Source organism: Monomorium pharaonis, chromosome 8 (assembly GCF_013373865.1).
Source record: "Monomorium pharaonis isolate MP-MQ-018 chromosome 8, ASM1337386v2, whole genome shotgun sequence".
NCBI classification, from domain to species: Eukaryota; Metazoa; Arthropoda; class Insecta; order Hymenoptera; family Formicidae; genus Monomorium; species Monomorium pharaonis.
Genome location: NC_050474.1, coordinates 13,907,274 through 13,931,511, shown reverse-complemented (window position 1 = coordinate 13,931,511; position 24,238 = coordinate 13,907,274). Strand labels below are relative to the sequence as shown.

The 24,238-nt window shown below is 34.4% G+C and overlaps 1 protein-coding gene across 10 annotated transcripts in view; it reads right to left on the bottom strand.

Annotated features, from left to right (window-relative positions):
• LOC105837095 (solute carrier family 35 member F5) overlaps positions 1–24,238 on the bottom strand; it is a 56,829-nt gene that overhangs the window by 10,886 nt on the left and 21,705 nt on the right. For 7 of the 10 annotated variants that reach the window (XR_004964258.1, XR_004964259.1, XM_036290578.1 and 4 more), the window contains 3 exons: positions 6,534–6,671; positions 6,387–6,443; positions 76–339 (listed from right to left, as the gene is read on the bottom strand). Coding sequence is in view for 8 of the 10 variants with exons in the window: in XM_036290573.1 (XP_036146466.1) it covers positions 76–339; positions 6,387–6,443; positions 6,534–6,671 (459 nt within the window). In the remaining 2 variants the exon portion in view is untranslated. Of the gene's footprint in view, positions 1–75; positions 340–6,386; positions 6,444–6,533; positions 6,672–15,368; positions 15,505–19,662; positions 19,836–24,238 lie in introns of all 10 variants that reach the window. The other 3 variants (XM_036290576.1, XM_036290577.1, XM_036290575.1) reach the window with 3 other exon arrangements.

Sequence of the window (24,238 nt, the reverse complement as noted above, 5' to 3'; positions counted from 1 at the left end):
AAAAAATGACAATTGATAATACGTAATGTTAACAAAGTAACACGTTTGTATTGAATTTCATATTACATTACTCACAAATAAGCAGAACATAAGAGCTATTTTAGCCACTTTTTGGATAGAGAGTTTGTTAGCTTGTCGTCTTGCATGTTCTCCAGCTCTGACACTAGCTTGATAACTAAGTCGTGCTAATAGAGCCTCAGTGGCATCACTTTCTGACATATGACGTACTTCCGCCAATTTGCTGAATCTTACAGAACGGATGGACGAATCATCACTTTCCGTACCTGATGAACGATCGCAATGATCCGGAGTTTTTATGGGAACAAACGTTGGATCACTCTACAATAAAACAAACAATTATAATTAAATTAACAATCAAATATTATCCCTATTTTTAACCAAATGCAGTAAGACAAATATTATTTACTTCAAGAGAATTTCTACACTTTTCCAAGGCTTATCACTTAGAAAGTGTATTAATTATATCTAATACGTATGATATTTTATTTACCTCTACTTAATATAACGACTTAATATAACGATAAAAGAGTAAGATACAAGAATAAATAAAATTCTAACAAAGGGAACACTAGAAAGTACCTTCTCCGATTGTGACGAGTTTTATATATGTGTAGTCCCAACCTCTCTTTCTTTCATGTTAAAGTTATACAATGCAATTCTTAAAAAAAGTTTAAAAATTTGCGTTTCTTATATAACAGGTTATAAGAATTAATTTGCAATTAGCAGTTTAGCCCAGTCAGTAAGACGCTTGCTACACTGCACGTTGCTGGTTCAAATTTCTCTCTCCCTCCCTCCCTCTCTCCCGTCCTTGATTCCTTTTTCTTGTGTGAAACCCTGCGCTACTAATCTGGCTTTATATTTCGCGATCTTGCCATTGGCATCCATCTTAGTTTTGAAAATTCACTTGTATCCAATTTATCTCTTTTCTTCGAGTAATTGAGTAGTCTTCCAAGTCTTTCTTTGTATTAAACTATTTAACTCCTCTTTCATAGCACGTTTCTAATGTTCAACTCGTGGAGAAGACAGTGCTTTGTTGATGGCCTGCGGCTCATTTATTTCTACCAAATTAACTTTTATATTACTTTCCTCAGTAGAATTTTCCTCTTCATAAATGCGTGAACTTCCTTAAGTTTTCCTTTTCTTTCATAAGGGTTATGAACTACCTTTTTCCTATTTCTTCTTGCCCAGATAGCACAAAATATTATCATAAATATTTATAAATATTTTACAAAATTATTTTTAAAAAATATTTTTTAAAGATTATATAATTATTTTCATATACCATTTAAAAATAATACAAAAATTATTATCAACAATATTTATGGTATATAAACTTAAAATATTTTTTACATTCTTTGATAATAATGGTATAAGTATTTATTTTAAATGTTTTCATAAATGTTTATCATAAACTTTTTTATACCTGACAAACTTAAACATAAAAATATGTACAAAATATTTATCATAAATATTTTTTCTTCTTATAAATATTTTATAAATATTTTATAAATATTTTAGGCGGTTTCTTCTTTTTGTTTTGAATCTCCACTATCTTTTTATTTTCCGAAGCGTTTCCTATTTTTTCTTTAAACATTTCAAATAATTTAATCGTAGTTTCCTTTCGTCTAATTGATAATTCACATGCGGGCTCAATCTCTTCGGGAGTATCCCATCTGAACATGGCTCGATTGGACACCGCATAATTGAACACCGCACGATTGGAAACACGCACGCACGCACGCACGCACGCACGCACGCACGCACGCACGCACGCACGCACGCACGCACGCACGCACGCACGCACGCACGCACGCACGCACGCACGCACGCACGCACGCACGCACGCACGCACGCACGCACGCACGCACGCACGCACGCACGCACGCACGCACGCACGCACGCACGCACGCACGCACGCACGCACGCACGCACGCACGCACGCACGCACGCACGCACGCACGCACGCACGCACGCACGCACGCACGCACGCACGCACGCACGCACGCACGCACGCACGCACGCACGCACGCACGCACGCACGCACGCACGCACGCACGCACGCACGCACGCACGCACGCACGCACGCACGCACGCACGCACGCACGCACGCACGCACGCACGCACGCACGCACGCACGCACGCACGCACGCACGCACGCACGCACGCGAGTGCAAGGAAGACCTAAGCATTCTCTGCACCACATGGGTTTGCGACTTTTCACGCAAAACGAGATGTTCGTAAAATTATGTATATTGTTTCAAGTTCACATTTTTTTTCTGACAGAACGACGCTTTTTTCTGCCAGATGTTTTAAGGTTAGATAATCTGTCATATGATATATTAATGTTTTTCACTAGAAGATTGTGCGGTGTCCAATCATGCGGTGTCCAATCGTGCGGTGTTCAATCGTGCGGTGTCCAATCAAACCGTGTTCAAAAGGTCATCCAATCTCTTCCATCGACTCATTGTCAGGCCAAATTTCGTTATACTTAAACTCATGCGCTGTTTCTTTGTAAATCCATTCGTATCCTACTTTATCTTCTGTTAATCTAACGTGTTTTGTCGTAATGCCATCTCTCTTTTGTAGATATAGTCAATATCCCTTTATCTGATTGGCGTAACCAATAAATACCTATTTTATAGCTCTGTCATCTAATTTCTGTCGTCCATTCATTTGTGGGTTCTCCACGTTTGAACTTTCGTGTTTGATGTCAATGGATTTGAAGAATATTGATAACTCTTGGTTGCAAAATTCTAAACCATTATCAGTTCAGAATCGTTTAACTTTACTATCACTTTCGCATTTTATTCGTATAATGTAGTCTCGTACGCAAGTTTTAACTTCTTTTTTAGATTTTATACACAGTACTGTGACGTTTCGTGAGAAGTCATCCGTGAATGTTAAAAAGTATCTATTATCGTTTATCAATTTTACAGACATTGGACCATATAGACCGAATGAATCAACTTGCATATTTCTTTTGTCTGTTTTGACTTCAACTTTCTACATACGATTTTGGTAATTTTACCGATGTAACATGACTCACAAATACAGTTATCCATCTTTGTAGTATCTAATCCAATAACGTGATTCGCGTCTGCTAATTTCTTTATCATATGACAGAATCTCCGTTGCTACAAATCATCGTTGTCGATCTTTAGATTATTGGTTTTTTTAAACGTTTTCCGGCACGTTCTTATCTATTTTAACTTTTAATTTGTATAAGTCAATTCTGCCTGTATGCCTCGCATACGACTTCCTTAGTCTTTATAGTTCTAATTTATACCTTTGTCTTTTATTAATAATTCTTTTCCTTTTCTCTCACTTTGCGATACGGACATCAAATTCTTTCTAATATTTAACGTAATAGACATCTCATAGAACTACCTTTCTCTACATTGACAATGTTTTTAAAAAAATGTTTTTAAAAAACCCATACCTTTCGCTCCGTTATTTGCTTGGATCTGCTGTCGTATTAAATACTTCAGAATCCATCTTTCAAAAGTTTGTAAACCAATTTTGCTGTCTACATACATGATGTATGCATTCGCTAAGATCCAGGAATCTTCGATTTCGACGTTGTTTAAAGATATGAAGACTGCATCGTAGTCCTTTTTCTGCTTTGTTAGATCTTTTGCAAGTTCCGTCTTTCTTTGATCGACAGTCCCTTGCCACGTGGCTAACTTTTCTGCAATTATAACAAGTAATCAATTTTTTCGTTACCTGTTATCTTGGTCCTTTTATTTTCGGCTTTTTGTTTATGACTAATACTTCCTTAGATAAATCTTCCTTATCGCTAAATCTAAATAGTCGTCTATCATATTTTGCTAATAGGACTGCCGACATAAACTTATCATCCGATAAGGACGTTAGTGTCATATTTAAATTTTCATAGCTAAGAATCCGGCTAGTATTGCGTATGGTAAATCTTCGTCTTTTACTTCGGCGCCTGCGTCTCTGAGGTTAGCTGCTTATGACCTTTATTTTTGCGATATATAAAAACACATGTTTATCACATTTCATTTGCAAATAGTGGAATGTCTTTTTGAATTAATTTTTACCCTTAATTTAGGTTCATAGATTTGTTCAAGCGTCTGCGACGCCTTGTGTGAAGTCTTGCACTCTTTTATATGTATCTGTTGATCTGCCTTGAGACTTAAGCCTATGGCGCCATTGCTTTATCATCGTTTGCTTGATGAACTTTTCTGTCAGCTGTAGTGACTTGTTTTTGAGTACGTAATCTAGTAGACCCTTACCTCTGAAAACTATTTTATTTTATTTTTCCACGTCCGGTAATTTCTGTCGAACAACTTTTTAATCAGGACTTTGCTTTTCTTGTCTGTAATAATCTTTTCTATTCCTTGAGTATTTTTCTTAAATTTTTGACTCTAATCTTCCGACTCTCCTTGGCGTCTTGTTTCTTGTTATTACACTTCTCCTTTCACGCCCTTAAACGTTCTGAGCCCACAACCAATTGTTGAGACAAGTAAGAGAAATATAATTGCGAATAAAACAAAAATGTTTAATAAATAATAATAGCGTGACTCTTAGTACGAGCACAAAACCATGCAGTGTTGCAAATCAAGAATGAAAAAGGCATACATAGAGAAGAATCTAGTAAGTTACAAAGAACACGGGCATAACTATATGTCGGTGATCTAAAGATTCTAGCGCTAGGTATTCCTGTAGGATTTATAAAGTGCTCGCTGCCATATGAACAAACAATTATCCTTCATATTTAAACTGTTTTATATTTTTTATGTAATAAAAGTTACATAATTAAGAAAATAAAATATATAAAAAGTATAAAAACAAAACATAAAACTATTTTTAACCTTCAGTTTCTAGACTGCTCATGGCATACCAGAGCGTATTTTTCAACGAGCTATAGCTCCGAAACCAAATAGGAGGAGAGCTAGATAGAGGGGGAAAAATCTTAGGACTCTCACTGCTATTGTGTGGCTTGATAAGTGGGATTATAACTGCCAAAGTGTCTACACTAAAAAGTTGTGTTTTGATGTCGTACACCCAGTCTAGTAACGGTGTCACAAAAAAATTTTCTAGTGGAAATCAAATCAAAATAAATATTGTTATAAATAATTATTTATTTAAATAAAATAAATAATTATTTATAACTTGTATTTATAAATAATTATTATAAAATATAAAATATAATAAAATAACAGTAATAGTGTTTTTACTAAACTTCGCCAAACAGATGTGATAATAGTGTACTATTTGTGTATATTTTTTTAGATTATAGAGATGCGTTCATCGTTTTGCTATGCAACCGAGCTAGCTGTAACGTACGCAGAGTCGGAGAAAGAGTTTTGATGCAAAACCCGATTTATTTATATGTGCTATCGCAAGCCCATGTGTAACGAGCATATTGCTAAAATATGACTTGCCAAAATAAAATATAATTATTTTTTATAAATAAATTATATTTTTGCATAAATATTTCGTGTATTATTGTGTATATCTTATATAAAAAAAATTAAAAATAAAGCGTTTTATATGCAAAAAACTGTGCATTCAAAAATGTTACACATGAGAAAAAAAGTAATTCATTCAACAATATTTTTTGCTGCCAACAAAAAATATATTCAATACAACAATATATGGTATTGCAATATAAATGCGTAGTTCAATCAACATCATTGCACTTGCATTAACAGCAAATATTTATATTAAGTATATCTTTTGTTGGTAGTCCGCAACTAAACATTTTGTTGCATCAATTTTTTTTTCTCAGTAAAATTTATTAATTTTTATTTTGCAGAAAAAATGTTTTAATAAATCATAAAACGACCGCCAAAGCCTTAAACTATAACTCTAAAAGTTTACATTTCTCACCTTTAAAGTTTCTTTATCTTATTTTAAAGCAAAGATATAGGACTTTGAAAGAAATACAATTTTTCCAAAAAGTTTGTTGACGTTTTTCAAAATATTTCTAAACCAAATTAATTTTCGATATTTTAAATAAACATTTATTTTTTATGAGATTTTAAACTTTCATTAAAAAAAAATGGATTCTAATTGGTTAATTTAACTCCGAGAATAAGCGATCGAAGATTGCTCGGGTAATGCACACACAATCTAGTAACAATGGTAAATTTCGAGAGTTTAGGAAATATAATCAATTTTATTAAGATGAGCTGAGGCAAGTGCGGCCTCAGGGTAAGTGAGCCACCGGTTTGTGTAACGTTGCAGACAAAATTACAAAGTGTAACTTTCGTGTAACTTTAACATAAAATACAGGAAGGATAAAACTATAACATATATAAGACTCGCCACAATTGAAGAGAGTACTTTCTGGTATTTCCCTTATAAGTAAAAATATAGTCTAATGATTTCATACTTACTAGACTCGTATTAGTCTCCGAATAAAAGTTATCATCTTCGACATTAGGATCTATAAACTAAAAGAAAGTAACGTACATATAGAGTCTAAAAAACAAAAAAAAATGTGTTTCATACAATTTTATGAAACCAATAACATGAATAAATACCATATATGTCGCAGGTTTATTACATTGTTCCCGCCAAGGTGGCCAAAAGCACAAGCCAAGCAAGTAAAGCGTAAACATAGATGTTCTTACATATGTACTAAAAAATGGCTTTTCGAATGTCTCATCCCTGTAAATATACTGAAACAAAATACATATTATCATTATAACTGTGTGTGTGTGTGTGTGTGTGTGTGTGTGTGTGTGTGTGTGTGTGTGTGTGTGTGTGTGTGTGTGTGTGTGTGTGTGTGTGTGTGTGTGTGTGTGTGTGTGTGTGTGTGTGTGTGTGTGTGTGTGTGTGTGTGTGTGTGTGTGTGTGTGTGTGTGTGTGTGTGTGTGTGTGTGTGTGTGTGTGTGTGTGTGTGTGTGTGTGTGTGTGTGTGTGTGTGTGTGTGTGTGTGTGTGTGTGTGTGTGTGTGTGTGTGTGTGTGTGTGTGTGTGTGTGTGTGTGTGTGTGTGTGTGTGTGTGTGTGTGTGTGTGTGTGTGTGTGTGTGTGTGTGTGTGTGTGTGTGTGTGTGTGTGTGTGTGTGTGTGTGTGTGTGTGTGTGTGTGTGTGTGTGTGTGTGTGTGTGTGTGTGTGTGTGTGTTGTGTGTGTGTGTGTGTGTGTGTGTGTGTGTGTGTGTGTGTGTGTGTGTGTGTGTGTGTGTGTGTGTGTGTGTGTGTGTGTGTGTGTGTGTGTGTGTGTGTGTGTGTGTGTGTGTGTGTGTGTGTTGTGGTGTGTGATGTGGTGTGGCTGTCGTGGGGTGGTTGTGTGTGTGTGTGTGTGGTGTGGTGCTTGTGTGTGGTGTGTGTGCTGTGTGTGTGTCGTGTGGGTGTGTGTGTGTGTGTGTGCTGTGTGTGTTGTGTGTGTGTGTGTGTGTGGTGTGTGTGTGTGTGTGTGTGTGTGGTGTGTGTGTGTGTGTGTGTGTGTGTGGGTGTGTGTGTGTGTGTGGTGTGTGTGTGTGTGGTGGTGTGTGGTGTGTGGTGTGTGTGAGTGAGTGAGTGATTTGTCGTGCCCCTCGTTACGGGACACGGTTCGGTATCGCTGCCAATGACTAGTCAGGATCAGATTTCGTAGAGATAACGCCAAGAGTAGTAAAAAAGATGTATATATTTGGTTCAAACTGAGTTACACTTTTCCAAATATTACTTTATAAACCCGTTATGATAAGTTTCGTAAGCCGTTACACAAATAATTAAGTATAATAAACTGTTACAATGAGCGACATGAATTTGCAGTAAGCCCCGCCGTTCTCTGTCCGCGGTGCTTATATATACGCTTTCTTGATCTGTTACTAGGGGGATTCTCCCGCATCCACGGGTCTTTGGCCTGTGCACTTGCTTAGCCAACAATTGCTGACTACGTGCATTCCATCGCAAATCGATGGATTTTGCGCAATGATCGGATGCACCGCCTGACACGATTTCCGGTAAAGGCACGCGCGAGATGTCTGACATCCTTATCGTTCACGACATCCTCGATGTATCTCACTTACAACATCCCCTTAATGGAAAGAAATTTTTTTACACGCATACATACATACATTGGTATTGTGTCCGCTGTGCACGAGTGCTATTCATAAAATTGCAATCTTGCACTAAGCTAAAATGGGAAGTTATAGTTGTAGACTACCACATCTCTCCATGGTAGGAAAAAAATTCATTTTACATTAATACACACATACATACACATCTATATATATAAGTACCGGGAGTCTGTATGTCCGTATGTTCCCGAACTCCTTCGTCATTTGTGGCCCGATTCCAATGCAAAAGGTCTCATTTTGTTCCAAATTGTGTGAGGATTACTACTACGGGTTTGGTTTTTCGATATACAGGGTTTTAAAAAAAATTTTTTAATAAAAACCGGGTCTGTTTGTCCGTATTTTTTTAATTTTTGTGCACTCTATCGTCATTTGTGGCCCGATTCTAATGCAAAAGATCTCATTTTATTCTAAATTTTACGAGGATTACTACTATGGATTTGGATTTTCAATATACAGAGTCTTTCGTTTGTTTGTATGACCGCGAACTACTTCGTCATTTGTGGCATCAACCACTAGCAAATGGTCTCATTTAATTCCAAATTATTTGAGGATGCTGGCACTGGGATTGGATTTTTAGCATATACAGGGTGTTTCATTTAAGGACTAACATTTCTCAAAGTTACGCCCAACATTTATGAAACAACCTATATATGGAAATAAATAAATAATCAATGTAAAATGTTGTTATTTACATATACAAAATTTTTCAAAAATTTATATATATATATATATATAAGTACGGTTGTGTGTATGTCTTTATGTCCGCAATAATTTTCGTTCAATCCGCATGCAAATGGTCTCATTTTGTTAAATTACTTCCGAATTAAAATAAGGGATTTGTCTTTAACATATACAAGGTATTTTCAAAATCTATATACAGTGCCTACCAAAAGTTCCGGGCCACCTAAATAATTTTTGAATGGTTTGTAATATAAAATTGAAATTTATAGGGATACAATTGGATCACAAAGTCAATTTTTTAATCACAAAAACACCTATTTCTACACTCCCGCTGGACGGGGGAAGGGGGAGCAAAAACATCTTAAATGGCACGTGAGGTTGAATAAGGGCCCATTTGAAAAAACTTTCCAAGACGAAAACAACGCGAGATCGCTAAGGTGTTCATGATTCTTTTATGCCGTGTTATGATCATTTGAACATTTCTATTGAGATTTTGCGATAGCGAGAGCCCACGACGACAATAGAAAGAAGATAAGGCATAGGGTCCTTATCTCTGCTGACACAAATAAACAAATACAAATAAAAATACAAATACAAATACAAATACAAATACAAATACAAATACACGCACGCACGCACGCACGCACGCACGCAGAGAGAGAGAGAGAGAGAGAGAGGGGGGGGGGGGGCAAAAGAGAAAGGAAGAGAAAGAGGGAAAGAGAGAGAGAAAGAGAGAAAGGGAGAGAGAGAAGGGATGTTTTACAGCCCACATCATTGTAAGTAAGTCCTTTTCAGTGGTGCTGTAATTTTGCTTTGTATATCTATATATATAAGTCGCGATGTCTGTATGTCCGTAACTCCTCGGACTGCTTCGTCATTTGTGGTCCGATCTTAACGCCACTGGTGTCAAAATTTAGCAAATTTTCTGGAGACTGCTACCATGGGCTCGAATTTTTCAAAAACAGATTGTTTCTTATTTTTCGTGGTTGACACCGACCAAATCAACCGGAATTAGGGAAATCATTGAAACTTTACAAAATATATATAAAACCTTCAGAAAACCTATCGAAATAGTATCGGACCGCGGAACAGTGTTTACATCAAAAGATTTTGCCAGTTTCCTCGAAGAGCAGAACGTAAAACATAGAAAATTTGCCATCGTCGCGCCATGGGCAAATGGTTTAGCAGAACGCGTTAATCGGTTTCTGAAGAGCGCATTAACAAAATTGATACAAGAGACGAGTGATTGGAAATTATGTTTAGGAGACGTATAATATATATTAAATAATACTTATCATTCAGGAATAAAATCAACACCCGCTCAAGTAGTTTTCGGTATCGATCAGTGTAATCACTCAGATTTTCCGTTCGCGCAATATACGAAATATTTATCAAAAGTAGAGGTAGAATTAGGTAAAGAAAGAAATGAATCTCGAGACGCAGCTGAAAAAATTACGGAAATGATACGACAGTACAATAAGAAATATATTTTTTTATCACAAATAAAAGTCCAAGTTTTAATTAGATTTACTAAATTAGTTTTCTAATCCTAATCACCAATCCCTTAAAACTATTTTTAGTTTTACGTTCTTTGTCCCTTTTTTTTGTTTGTACAATCAGTGTGTGTGTTTTCTCTCCTGCTCGCGCGTGCTATAATACTTTTTTTTGTCTTACAATTAATTATATTAATTCGCTGTTTAACAATTATTCCTTTTTTTGAATATTATAAATTTAATTTTAAATTATATTTTAAAAACCTTATATCTCTAATAATTTTAACTTAATATATATCTTTTTTTTAAATTAAAGTTTTAAATTTTATCCTTTTTTAAAAATGCGTTTTCTCGTCGCGCTCTCGTCCGCCCTCCCTCCCTCCCTCCCTCCCTCCCCTCCCTCCGCTCCTCCCTCCCTCCTCCCTCCCTCCCCATCCCGCCCTCCCTCCCGCCCTCCGACCTCCCTCCCCCTCCTCCCCTTCCCTACCCTCCTCCCTCCCTCCCTCCCTCCCTCCCTCCCTCTCTCTCTCTCTCTCTCTCTCTCTCTCTCTCTCTCTCTCTCTCTCTCTCTCTATTATTAGTTTTTACCTATTTTAATATAAATTAAATATTACTCACGTAAATTTCCTTTTTGTACAATTTTTTGTTATTTCGTCTGCAATATATATTTTATTTTTTCTTTTTTTTAAATTTTCATTTTTTTTTTTTTTTTTTAAACAAAAACCTTTATAAACTTTTAACTTTTTAAAATACTTTTATATTTTTTTTGCTTTTTGTTTAAAGTAATATTTTCTTTTTTAAAAGTTTATAACCTTATTCAAGCTTTTTAATTTTAAATATTAATATTATATTTCACACTACATTAGTAACTGCAATGGAAAGGGTCATCATCACAAGAATTGTAAGGCGAAATTCGTTTGCTTCTACTGCAAGATGGATGGACATAGACAGTTTGACTGCCAAAAACTCAAGGATCGGACGACGAGGTCTTCGGCGATCAGTGTAGCAGCTAGCGTGTCGGAGACTTCTTCATCATCGCAGATGGTGGCGGTGATCAAGGGAGGAAGATTGGAGGTAGACACTCCATTCGTGACGATTAGTGATGTCGATAGACGTAAATGTAAGTTGACGGCGTTAATAGATTCCGGAAGCCCGCGCGGTCTCTTTTGTGAATCGTGAAGCATACGAGAGAGAAATCAAACAGTCGAATAGCGAATTAATTGTCGCGGAGCGAAATTTGCGTATTTTGAGTCGGCGTCCGTTGGACGTAGTCGGAATAATTCGAGTTAAATTATTGTTGCCGTTGTTGGGCGATGCAAAATTTGTAGTTAATTTTTACGTGCTCAACGATCACTTTGACTTTGATTTGATCTTTGGAAGAGAATTCCTGAACAAAAACAAGCTTACTTTCATATACAAACCGGTTGAAGTTTGTATTTACTATGGGTTTCGTTTTTCGATACACAGGATCTTTCAAAAATTTTCTTTATAAAAATCGTAAGTTTGTTCGTATTTCGTGTATGTTCGCAAACTCCTTCGTTGTTAGCGGACCAATTCTAATGCAAAAAATTTTATTTTATTCCAAATTTTACGAGGATTGTTGCTATGGGTTTGGTTTTTCGATATACAGGGTTGTTCTAAAAATTCTTTATATTTGGTTTAGTAATCGAAAAGCGTTTGTCTCTATAAACAATCTACATCGTCATTTGTGGCCCAAATCTAATGCAAAAGATCTTATTTTGTTTCAAATTTTACGAGAATTGCTACTATGAGTTTGGTTTTTCGATATACAGGGTTTTTTAAAAATTATCTTTATATTGATTAATAACAAATAAGCGTTGGTCTGTATAATCGCGAACTACTTCGTCATTTGTGGCGCCAACCACTAGCAAATGTCTCATTTCCAAATATTTCCATAATTCCAAATTATTCAAGGTTGCCTTGAGATTGGATTTTTAACATATACAGGGTGTTTCATTTAAGGACTAACATTTCTTAAAGTTACGCCCAACATTTATAAAACAACCTGTATATGGAAATGAATAAATAACACAGGCACACAAAAAAAAAAGTGGTTGGTCCGGCGGACTAGACTAGTCAATCCTTATGTATTTCGACCCGCTGAATCCGAATCTAAGGTCAGAATTGCAAAGTTAGCTCGCATTTTCAAACCACAAAAAAAATTCTTTTTTAATTACACAGGCACACAAAAAAAAAGTGGTTGGTCCGGCGGACTAGACTAGTCAATCCTTATGTATTTCGATCCGCTAAATCCGAATCTAAGATCAGAATTGCAAAATTAGCTTGCATTTTCTAACCTCAAAAAAAATTTTTTTTTAAATATTGGTCCGGTGGGCCAGACTAGTCAATTCTTATGTATTTTGACCTGCTGAATCCGAATCCAAGGTCAGAATTGCAAAGTTAGCTCGCATTTCCTAAGCTAAAAAAAATTTTTTTTGAGATTAGGAAAAAATGAGCTAATTCAGCAATTCTGACCTTGGATTTGGATTCAGCGGGTCAAAATACATAAGGATAGACTAGTCTGGTCCACCGGACCAACATTAAAAAAAAATTTTTTTTTGAGGTTAGGAAAAAATGAGCCAATTCAGCAATTCTGATCTTGGATTTGGATTCAGCGGGTCAAAATACATAAGAATAAACTAGTCTGGTTTGCCGGACCAACATTTAAAAAATTTTTTTTTTTTAGGTTAAGAAATGCGAGCTAACTTTGCAATTCTGACCTTGGATTCGGATTTAGCGGGTCAAAATACATAAGGATTGACTAGTCTAGTCCGCCGGACCAACCACTTTTTTTTTGTGTGCCTGTGTAATCAATGTAAAATGTTATTTACATATACAGGGTTTTTCAAAAGTATATTTTATATATATATATATATATATATATATATAAGTACGATTGTCTGTATATCGGTATGTCCGCAATAATTTTCGTCCAATCTGCATGCAAATGGTCTCATTTTGTTTTAAATTACTTCCGGATTATTAAAGGTTTGTCTTTAACATATACAGGGTAATTTCAAAATCTATATACAGCCTACAAAAAGTTCCGGGCCACCTAAATAATTATTGAATGGTTTAAAATATAAAATTGAAATTTATATGGATACAATGGGATCACAAAGTCTATTATTTAACCAGAAAAACACCTATTTCTACACTCCCGCGGGATGGAGGGAGCAAAAACATCTTAAATGGCATGTGGGGTTGAGTAAGGACTCATTTGAAAAGGCTTTCCGAGACGAAAACAACGCGAAATCGCCAAGGTGTCCATGACTTTTTTACGCAGTGTTATAATCATTTAAAGATTTCTACTGAGATTTTGCGATAGCGAGAGCCCACGACAACAGAAAGAAAATGGGGTCCTTATCTCTGCTGACACAAACAAATACACACACACACACACACACACACACACAGAGAGAGGGGAGGGGGCAAAAAAGAGGAGAGAAAGAGGGAGAGAGAGAGGGGGGAGAAAGAGGGGGAGAGAGAGAAAGATTGATTAATACATTTATTATGCCCAAGCATAGAATAAAGGGCAAAGTATAATAATAAAGGTTTGGAAACATCATAAAACAAAAAAGCGAACTGAAACGCAAGAAAATGTAACGCAAAATGAGAATTACAATGACAATGTATCGTTATATAACTTAATCTAATTCTTAATACTATACAAATAAAAACTTATCATAAGCTAAAGCAAGAAGTTAAGGGTAAATATAAAAATAAAGAAAGAGAGAGAAAGAAAGAGAAAGAAAGAGAGACAAAGGGATGCGTGTCCCCGCGTGAAACCTTATCTGCTTTTTGTTGTCGACGAGGGCTCTCGTTATCGCAAAATCTCAATAAAAATGTTCAAAACTCTGCGAAAAAAAATCATAAAGACCTCGGCGACCTCGCGTTGTTTTCGTCTCGGAAAGTCCTTTCGAATAAGCCTTTAATTAATCCTACAAGCTATTAAAGATATTTTTGTTCCTCCTCCCCCCATACACAATGTTTTTCCAAAAATTTTTTTATAATGATTAGAAACGGATATGCGTTTGTTTGTATCACCGCAAAGGGAACATCCCAGATGCGCACAATAATAAACGGATAAAGCAGTCTGAATAAAACAGACACAGTAACAAATGGACACAATGCGAAACGGACACAGTAACAAACGGACATAGTGCGAAACAGATACAAATCAAATGCGCATATACCAAATGCTTACAAAGTAAATGCACACAGACCAAACAGACATAGTAACAAACGGACTTACCACATGGATTGCAACTTTTCAGGGCACCCCCTATCGACGGGGTGAGTGCGGGAAGGAGGGCGAAGCCTCCCTCGGATCTCCCGTGCATGTGTGTGTGTGTGTGTGTGTGTGTGTGTGCGCGCAAAGCATTTACTGCAATGTATGGGTTTGCGACTGTGTTTGTATTGCATTGTGTCCGTTTGTTACTGTGTCCGTTTCACTCAGCCTATTGAGTCTGTTTATTACTGTGCGCATCTGGGACTCACTTCCGTAAACTACACCGTCATTTATGGCACGAACCACTAGCAAAAGGTCTCATTTTATTCCAAATTATTCGAGGATGGTTGCAATAGGTTTGGATTATCCATAAACAGGGTGTTTCAAAAATAATTGGCGTAACTTTAAGAAAAGAAAGTCCAAAAATGAAAGAACCTGTACATGAATCCATTCATTTAGATTTTCATAATAGAGGAGATTTTTAAACATGATCTTCATTATGAAAAGTTTGGTAAAAACATGTATAGGACAAGAAAACGCTTGAGTACGGTATAATGTATTGATGTAAACGGCACAACTAAAGATTGTGTATTGTACAATAAGTATGCATGATTGTTAGTTTGTATTTCCGCGAACTACACACACGGACGTGTATTTTTAATCAAAAAATGTAAAATTTAAAAACCAAAAGCAAATGGATGGACCTAGAAATGAATAAGCTAACATTTCTGTGATATATATATATATATATATATATATATATATATGTGTGTGTGTGTGTGTGTGTGTGTGTGTGTGTGTGTGTAGAGAGAGAGAGAGAGAGAGAGAGAGAGAGAGAGAAAGAGAGATAAAAGATTCAAAAATAACTAATTATGCATACATACACACGCGCGACTTAATGGTGGTTAGATATGAAAAAAGCGACCGCAAAATCAAGGCCTAAAATCGTCCGTTCGTGGACATCAAAGTTTGAGTCGAATTTTGGCAGGAAATAATTGTACATCATGGAACATCAAACCTCTAAAAATTACAGAATAAACATACAATTTATTACCGAGATACATGAGAAGTTAAATTAGTCACTAAATACAAATGAAGAATAATTCAAGTTTCTTACATCTAGATTTACTATGCGTTAGGCGTAAATATTTAAGTATTTCAAATTTCATGCACTTTTATGTCTAAGATTGTATGTCCGATACATCCTTAAATCATCAGAGGGAGTCTAAACAATCGAAATCTGAGACAATGATTAGAAAAATGAAATGAGTAATAAATACATAAATAAATGAAATCAGTTTAAATATAAGTTGATAGTTTCATTGCATGTTATTTTGAAAAAGATTAAATATTTTATTATAATAAATAAATTTAAAATTTAGAAGGTTTAGAAGATTTAATTATAATAGAAGAGAGTAATTGATGTTAAAAAAAATGAAAAACATTTCGACGATGTATAAAACAGTATTTCGAAATACAGATTAATTCAAAAAAAAAATTTTTAAACAATGTTACTGCCAACATTACAGAATCTGTATTTACGTGCGAGTATTTAGGGTCCACGGGCATACAATCCCGGTACTCATATATGTGTGCGCGTGAAGAAAAAGCTAGTACATATATATATACATATATATATATATATATATATATATATATATATATATATATCGTAATTTGTAATTATTCAAAGCCTTGTCGTATATCACGTTATTAAGACAAATTTTTAATTTAATTTAATTTTTATTACAAATTAATGCAACGATATCGACATAAGTATGCACTTCAAAGGATGCTCGCTTGCATGCGCTAAATTGACTGTCTGTAATCGCACTTATGTTTTTAAAATTTTAATTTACGTTTCTATAAATGTTTTTAATCAGTTCACGTGCACACGAGTTGTCGTTCTTCCTCCTTTTATAGTATAATTTACATCGGTGTTTTTCGATTATGATATATGGTCCAGTTCACTGTGCATCCAGTTTTTTAGATCGTTCACGTTGGAGCGTTTCGTTGTATAATAGTACCTTCTGCGCCTTTTTATCATATTATATTTTGATCTTGACCTTTTCTTCTTTTGTTTTCTCGTGCAACACGATTTGCAGCCTTTAACCTTTCCCTTAATTCCTGCACATAATCGTCGTAGTTGTAGGTACGTTTAGACTGTTTCGTTAGCGATGTTCTGCCCGTCATCCGTAGAATAATTCAAAGGAGGTGTATCCTGTCGCCATGTAAGGCGTCGTGTTATGCGTATGCATCGCGTACGAGATCCATTCATCCCAGTCCGTTTGCTCTTTATATATATGTCTGAGATATTCGGCTAAAGTTCGATGCAAACGTTCGAAAATACCATTGCTGTCGGGGTGGTAGGCGGTAGTCTGAATTTTATTTAATTTTATTTAGAAAGCTTATTTTTCTGACAGAGTTCGCATTTTTCAATGTACCGCTCCACATCGACAAATCCAGACTAATTATGCGTCAATCGTATTCTCTTTCTTCTTTCAATTCCTTGATGCCTTCCCGCATTGTGATATTCATATAAATGTTGTTTTTTCTATCTCTGTATATGCTAGTGCGCATTTGTTGTTCTCTTCTTTTACATCTTCGGTAGATGTACATGCGTGTTCACCGTCTTCTTCTACCGTGAGGATCATATATCAACTACTTCTGTAATGTGAGCTTTCTGCTTCATGTTGCGACTTAGCGCGTCGGCGTTCGCGTTCGCTCGTCCACGGCTAAATGAATAATTTCATAATCTCTTAATCTTTCAGTTTAAATCGCCATCGAATCAATCACGATCCGGAATCATTTACATTAAATAACCATATAAGGGGTTACGATCTTGAATTTTGTCCCGTACACATACGGTCGAAAATGTTTTACAGCCCACATCATTGTAAGTAAGTCCTGTTCAGTGGTGCTGTAATTTTGCTTTGCGCGATTTAATATTCGACGTATTCTTCTTTGGTCTACTGTTTAGATTTCAGCATTCGCCGCGTGTATGGCCGCGCTTTATACAGTATCTGCAATATATATCTCCTAGGTTTACGCCCGATCGAGTCACAGTATAGGAAAGAACAGTAGGTCCACTCTGCTGAAAATCGTGCTAATGGTCGTCCCTTGCGCATGACTTGTGCGCACGATATGCACAACCAACAATATGGCGACAAAGTATGTGCGTGTCCCCACCAATGGGACCATCTTGGTGCTGGCAGCCGAAAACTTGCACCAATGATTGAAATCCGCGCACAACCAACAATATGGCGAATCTTTTAGTCATAGAGATCAAAGGTACGACGCCGAGTAGACCTACTCTTCTTTCCTATACTGTGATCGGGTTGTGGCAATGCGAAACGATATTGACTGCTACGGCATTCTCGTCCGTTGTGACCGGTTTTGCCGCATTTTCCGCATTGGAGAATCATGGGTTTTGATCATTTTAAGATGCGGCCATCTTTTCTGTATCCGTTGATTTGCGCATTAGATCCCTTGACCTTTTCTTCTGCGCTTGCTCCTTCGATGGCTTCCTGTAGCATGTGGTAATGCTGTGCATGTACCAATAATTTTATATCTTCATTTAAGCCTATTTGATAGTTATAGAGAGCTTGTTCCTTAATACTCTCCATTATCGTTCTTCGCTGTTCCGTATATTTTTTCCTTCTTCCATGGACTCATATAGTTCCATAGCAAGGTTGTCCACTCGCCGCTCGAATTCTTGCGCGGTTTCATTTGATTCTTGCTTTTGGAAATTAAATTCGAGTTGTAAATGAACGGTTCTACGTTTGCGCAGATATTCGTTCTTTAGTTCCCTTTTTGGCTGCTCATAATTTTTATGTCATAAGTGTGGAAGTCCATCATGCCCTTTCTCTTAAATTTCGTGCAAAGTATGACTTCAAGTAGATTATACTGATCAACAAAATGTATATTTCTCATGGCATATGTATTTGCGTTTAAAAATTCGCGTACTCAGTCTCTCGAAGTACCGTCAATCTCTGGAATATTTCAGGTCCCTTTTAACAACAAAATTCCGCGGCCTCTCCGGTGTCGCGCATTATCTGTAAAATTTTCGAACGCTGTTTCACGCCTGCCATGATGGGATGGTCAAAAATTGCGGATACATTGTGTTTATAATTGCGTTTCCCGTAAAGCGTTAATTTCCACATATTCCTCCGATTTCCTGTATCAGATCTCGTAGGGTGTCTCGAATGTCATTATCCCGTTCACGCGCTACGTTATGTAGTGCGGCTCGTTCGGCCGGATTATCTTCTGATGAATTTATTGTATTTCTTGTTCGGCGTTGGAGATAAATTGCTGTGTTTCTGATTGCTCATTGGCGCTCATTGTGTATCTTTCGAGAATTTCTTAGGGATTGAATATGTCCGATTCGTATAAGGTTAACGAAAATTCGCCTCGTGAGGATACGCGATTTGCTTGAAGTACGGCTAACGCACGGTCTTGCCCGTCTGTCCAGATCTTACAACGGTCTTGTCGTGTCGCGTCAATCACGTTGTTAAGAAGGATTTGGGGGATAAAGATGGACGAGAATCTTACCATGAAAAAGAGAAAAAGGATAAAGAATAGAAGCTGCTAGGATGGACAAAACAAAAGAGAGAAGAGTGACGATAACCAATAAAGATTTATGGGTAAGAGGAAGGAAGTAGAGTTGGGACAAGAGGAAAAAAAGATGGGAGGAGAAAAAGAGAGAATAAAAGGAAAAAGGAATAACGGGGCATGGCGGAGATAAGAGTGAGTGGAGAGCAAGGTAAGGAGAAGGGGGAGAGGAAGGTAAGTCCGTAGGGAAAGATGAGGGTGCTAGGTAAGATCGTCCAATGACCAAGTTTCGGTAGGATAGAATGGGGTTATAAATGTATTGTTAATATAGTATTTATGTATGTATATATATGAATGGGAAAGAAGAGAAGGAAATTGTAAAAGGTTTAGTGATCTCTTAAAAACACCTCGACAACCCTAAAGGAAATTCGGAATAAATTGCATACATATAACAAAAATAACAGAAAAAATAATAAATTATTAAATAAATATTTAATAAGTAATATTTTTAATTACTCTAAAAACATTTAGAATTTATAAATAAATGTGAGGTACTATCCATTTTAAAATAATAAAAAGTTGAACACAAATAAAAATAAATAAATAAAAGAAATATTAATAACTCACCTGCAATAAAGATTTAGGGTCGGTTGTTTCAATTTCTTGATAAATTTATCTATGAGGTAAACATGTGTTCATCTTCTATATTATTATATATAAATTGTTTATGCGCTATTATTCAGTCTTCTATTCGTGGTAAAATAAAAACTTTTATAACACTGTCAATTCAATAGATGTTCCTTAAAAAATTCAATAAAGAGACATACTTGTAAAATATTACTTATTAAATAATACTTATTTAATAAATATTATCTTTAAATAGTGACAGATCTTCTATTTCTTAATTATTTTTCTTCAATTTTTTAAACATATTTTTATATTTACTTTCTTCCGATCTTTTTGAATTTTTTTTTTGTTTCTGGCGTCCTAAAACATTTATATTACAAAAATTAAAAAAAAAACAGAAAAAAGTTCCAAAATACAATTAAATGTAATAAAAAGAATAAAATAAAATAAATAAAAATAAGAGACAATAACCCTGTTTCTTTACGACAGATTATCTTATTAGCTCTAACAAGTAATTAATTTTCCAACATAAAATATAAAAATACAATGTAAAAATAAATTATAAAAACAAAAAACGTAAATAAAAATAATTTAATGGTTTCAATTATAATTCCGGTGCTGTAAATTTAATAAATTTAACTCATTAAATCCCAAGCAAACAGTTTTCTGTGACCTTTTTTAGTATTTTATACAATAAATCTAGTAATCAAAAACTTTCAAACTAACTTTTTCTTATGTAAAATTTCGTAAACTTTCAATATTCATTGTCAAAATTTCTAAAAAATTCGATTTTGGACAATATATGTTAATTCATTTTTAAAAAAGCTGATTTTTTTACTGAATTTTTTTTCTATCAATATTTACACATAGAAAACAGATCGAAATATCTCTGAAAAGTGAAAATCTTACGTTCATGGACTATAAACTTTTAAATGTACGTAAGATATTTTGCACGTGAGTATATTTTAATTCAAGATGGCGACATTCAATATGGCGGTTAAAAGAGGGAAAATCTATGAAATGTTCGATTTCTCCGTAAATATTTCTTTCAATCGCTTTATCATCCAAATTGGTTTTTAAAGGTTTTTGGGGTCGCTGATAGTTTTGTTATCAGACACGTCAAATTCAAGATGACGGATCCAATATGATAGTCAAAAATGTTTAAAATTAATCAAATTTACTGAAAATCGCTATATGGAAATTTTTTTAGTCGCTGATTATGAATCTGGCATCAAAATATTCAAACTCAAAATGGCGGATCTAATATGACAACAGAAAACTAGAAATTTCTCAAATTCACTGAAAATCATTCTATGCTTTTTGGATCGCTAATTACAAATGACATCAGAATTAAATATTGTTGAAAAAAGTGGATCAAATATTGCGGTGTAGATAGCAGAAAATTTGTAAAGCTGTAATAAATTTCATGTGTGGACATTCATGGAGGTTTTGATATTTATCTTTGTTCGGAAAAACTCTGCTATATTCATACTAAAACGTTTCTACAAAATATGTCGATCATACAAAATAAAATGAATAAATCATGGTACGTTTCTCAGCCGTCAAGAAACTGCCGTTACCCAGCTCTTACCACTTAGAGGTAAACGTAAATAGAAAGACTTCAGTTTCCTAATTTTCTCATTTTTTAGTTTTTTGTATTTTTTATATTTTTTGTATTTTTTCAGTATTTAAATATATATCATAAATATAGTAAATACGAGGAAAATAACAAAAAAATCGAATTTGTAGAATACTACTAATAACTCATTTACGCCCATATAAGTCAAGTAAATTTTAAAGTTGATGAAATTCGAGTGATTTTGACTGTTTAATTCATAACAGTAAATTCGCCGTTTACAATTCTGATGCCAAATTCGTAATCAACCCCCGCAAGCAACCCAAAAAACCTATATAGTAATTTTCAGTAAATTTGATTAACTTTAAACATTTTTGACCGCCATATTGGATCCGCCATCTTAAATTTGAAATGTCTGATAATAAAATTTCAATCAGCGACCCAGAAAATCTTTAAAAATCAAATTGGATGATAAAGCAATTAAAAAAAATATTTACAGAAAAATCAAAGATTTCGTAGATTTTTCCCTGTTCTAACCGTCATATTCGATGTCGCCATTAAATTGAAATATACTCACATGTACATTTGAAAGTTTATAATCCCTGAACGCAAAATTTTCACTTCTCATAGATATTTTCATTCGTTTTCTATGTGTAAATACTAATTTTAAAAAAATTTCAGTAAAAAATTAACTTTTTTGCAAATAAATTAACATAAATTGTCTAGATCGCATTTTTTAGCAATTCTGACGACAGATATTAAAAGTTCAAAAAATTTTATATAAAAAAGTCGGTTTAAAATTTTTTAGATTCATTAAAGGATTAGATTCATAGTATAAAATACCACTAAATAAAATCACAGAAAACACTTAGGACTTAACCCTTTCTGTGCTAGTGGGACGTATTCGTCTCACATTTTTATTATCAATTTTCTCAATATTTAACTCTTTTTTACGTATCCTAATGCGGTTTTTTACTTTTTCGAGTGGCTAAGAATTCAATATTGATATTTTAAGTATTATGGAAACAATATGTTTATCATTTTTATTGTACTAAATAAATGAGTTTAAAAAAATGCCAATTTACGTGAAATAATGCAGTTGTAGAAAAAAAGTCCTATAAATGTATTTGAAATGTACACGAAATTTATTTTTTGGATCGTAGAATTCAAATCTGATCATCAGATTTTTTAAATTCAAAATGGCGAATCTAATATGGCGGACAAAAATTCAAAAATTCATTCTATTTACGCAAGGATCTGTAATAAGAGATTTTCGGTTTATGCTAATTATGAATCTGAAATTAGATTTCCAATATTTAGGATGGCGGATTCAATATGGTAGAGAAAACGTCATAATTTTATTATATTTTAGCAAAAATTCGTGATGGGCGCTTTGAACAAATAATCATATTCATCTTAAATTTTTAAAATCTGACTTTGGATTCGTAATTAACGGTCCCAAAAACTCCTTATTACAGATTCTCTTTTTAAATCAAATAAACATATAAATTTTCGACCGCCATATTAAATCCGCCATTTTGAATTTAAAAAATTTGACTTCAAATTCGTAATTAGCGACCCCAAAAATCTCTAGATACAACATTAAGAAAAGAAATGGGTCTCAAACAATAATGCGCCACTCAAAGGATTAATGGGTTAACAGAATACGGTTATAGTTATCTGTTTCGATTCCGGTGCGGTCCTGGTTAAAATTAAAACTTCGTCTTTACTAATACACAATAACTGTCTTGTGTTTGAAATCTTAAATCACAGATTTCCTTTTTAGCTTAAGACTTGTGACACAAGACAGTTATTATGCGTTATTAAAGACAAAGATTTAAGTCATAAAACTTGTCTTAAGATTGTAAGTTACCCATTCTGCTAAAACCTTAAGGAGTATAAGAACATCCATAATATGTTACATGTTAGTAATCATTTACTGGTCCGAAATTTTTTGCTCAATAATTAACTTGTGTAACTTACTTGTTAAAATGGCGATGCTGACGTGCACAAATAAATAAAATATCTTTAAAAAATGAGTTGCTGCATCGACTGTGGTATCAAAATGACCTTCTATTTATCTGCTCTAAAAATATCTTGGTCTCGAATTTTTATTCAATATTTAACTTGTGTAACTCAATTGTTAATGTAGCGATGCTGATGCGCACGCAAGAGTTAAGTATTTAAAAAAAATTAATTTGCTGCATCAACTTTGGTATCAAAATAATTGTTTATTTATCTGTTTTTAAAATATTCTGATCTTGAATTTTTTGTTCAATATTTAACTTGTCAAACTCAATTGTTAACCCTTTGTTGCACAAATGTTTGTAGCAAACCGATTTTGCAGAAACTATTTCCGTAGAAGATTTTTGGGATCGCTGATTACGAATCCGATGTCGGTTTTTTAAAATTTAAAATTCAAAATGGCAAATTCAATATAGCGAACTGTCTGTGAGAACATTTTTATTACTTTCCAGGAAAAATTGTATCTAGTGATTTTCGAAAACTCGGATTACAAATATATTATTAAATTTTTATACCCGAACCCCGGCTGAGATATTATTTTTCGCAATAAATTAATTTACAGTTTTTCGGAGAAGGTAGAAAAGGGAAGATTGTAAGATGCGCTTGAGCATCAAAATTTAGCTTAGTTAGCTGTGTCTTAAGTCTGATGAATCCTGTCGGCGCGCAGTTAAAAATAAAGCTAAAAAAATTAAATTTAATAAAAAAAATTATATCCATCACTAAGATCCGATGTAGACCGTTAGGCGATTTAAAACTCATTGATAAATTTTTAAAACTCAAGATAGCGAATCAATATACACACCAAAATTTTAAAAATTTTCTCAATTTTTATAAAAATTTGTAACTAAAGGTTTTTTAGGTCGCTGATTACGATCTTAATAAAGAATTTTTTTAATTTATAATGTTGGATACAATATGGTAAACATAAAGTCAAATTTTTTATAAAATTTGACAAAAAATTTTAATTTTAAATTT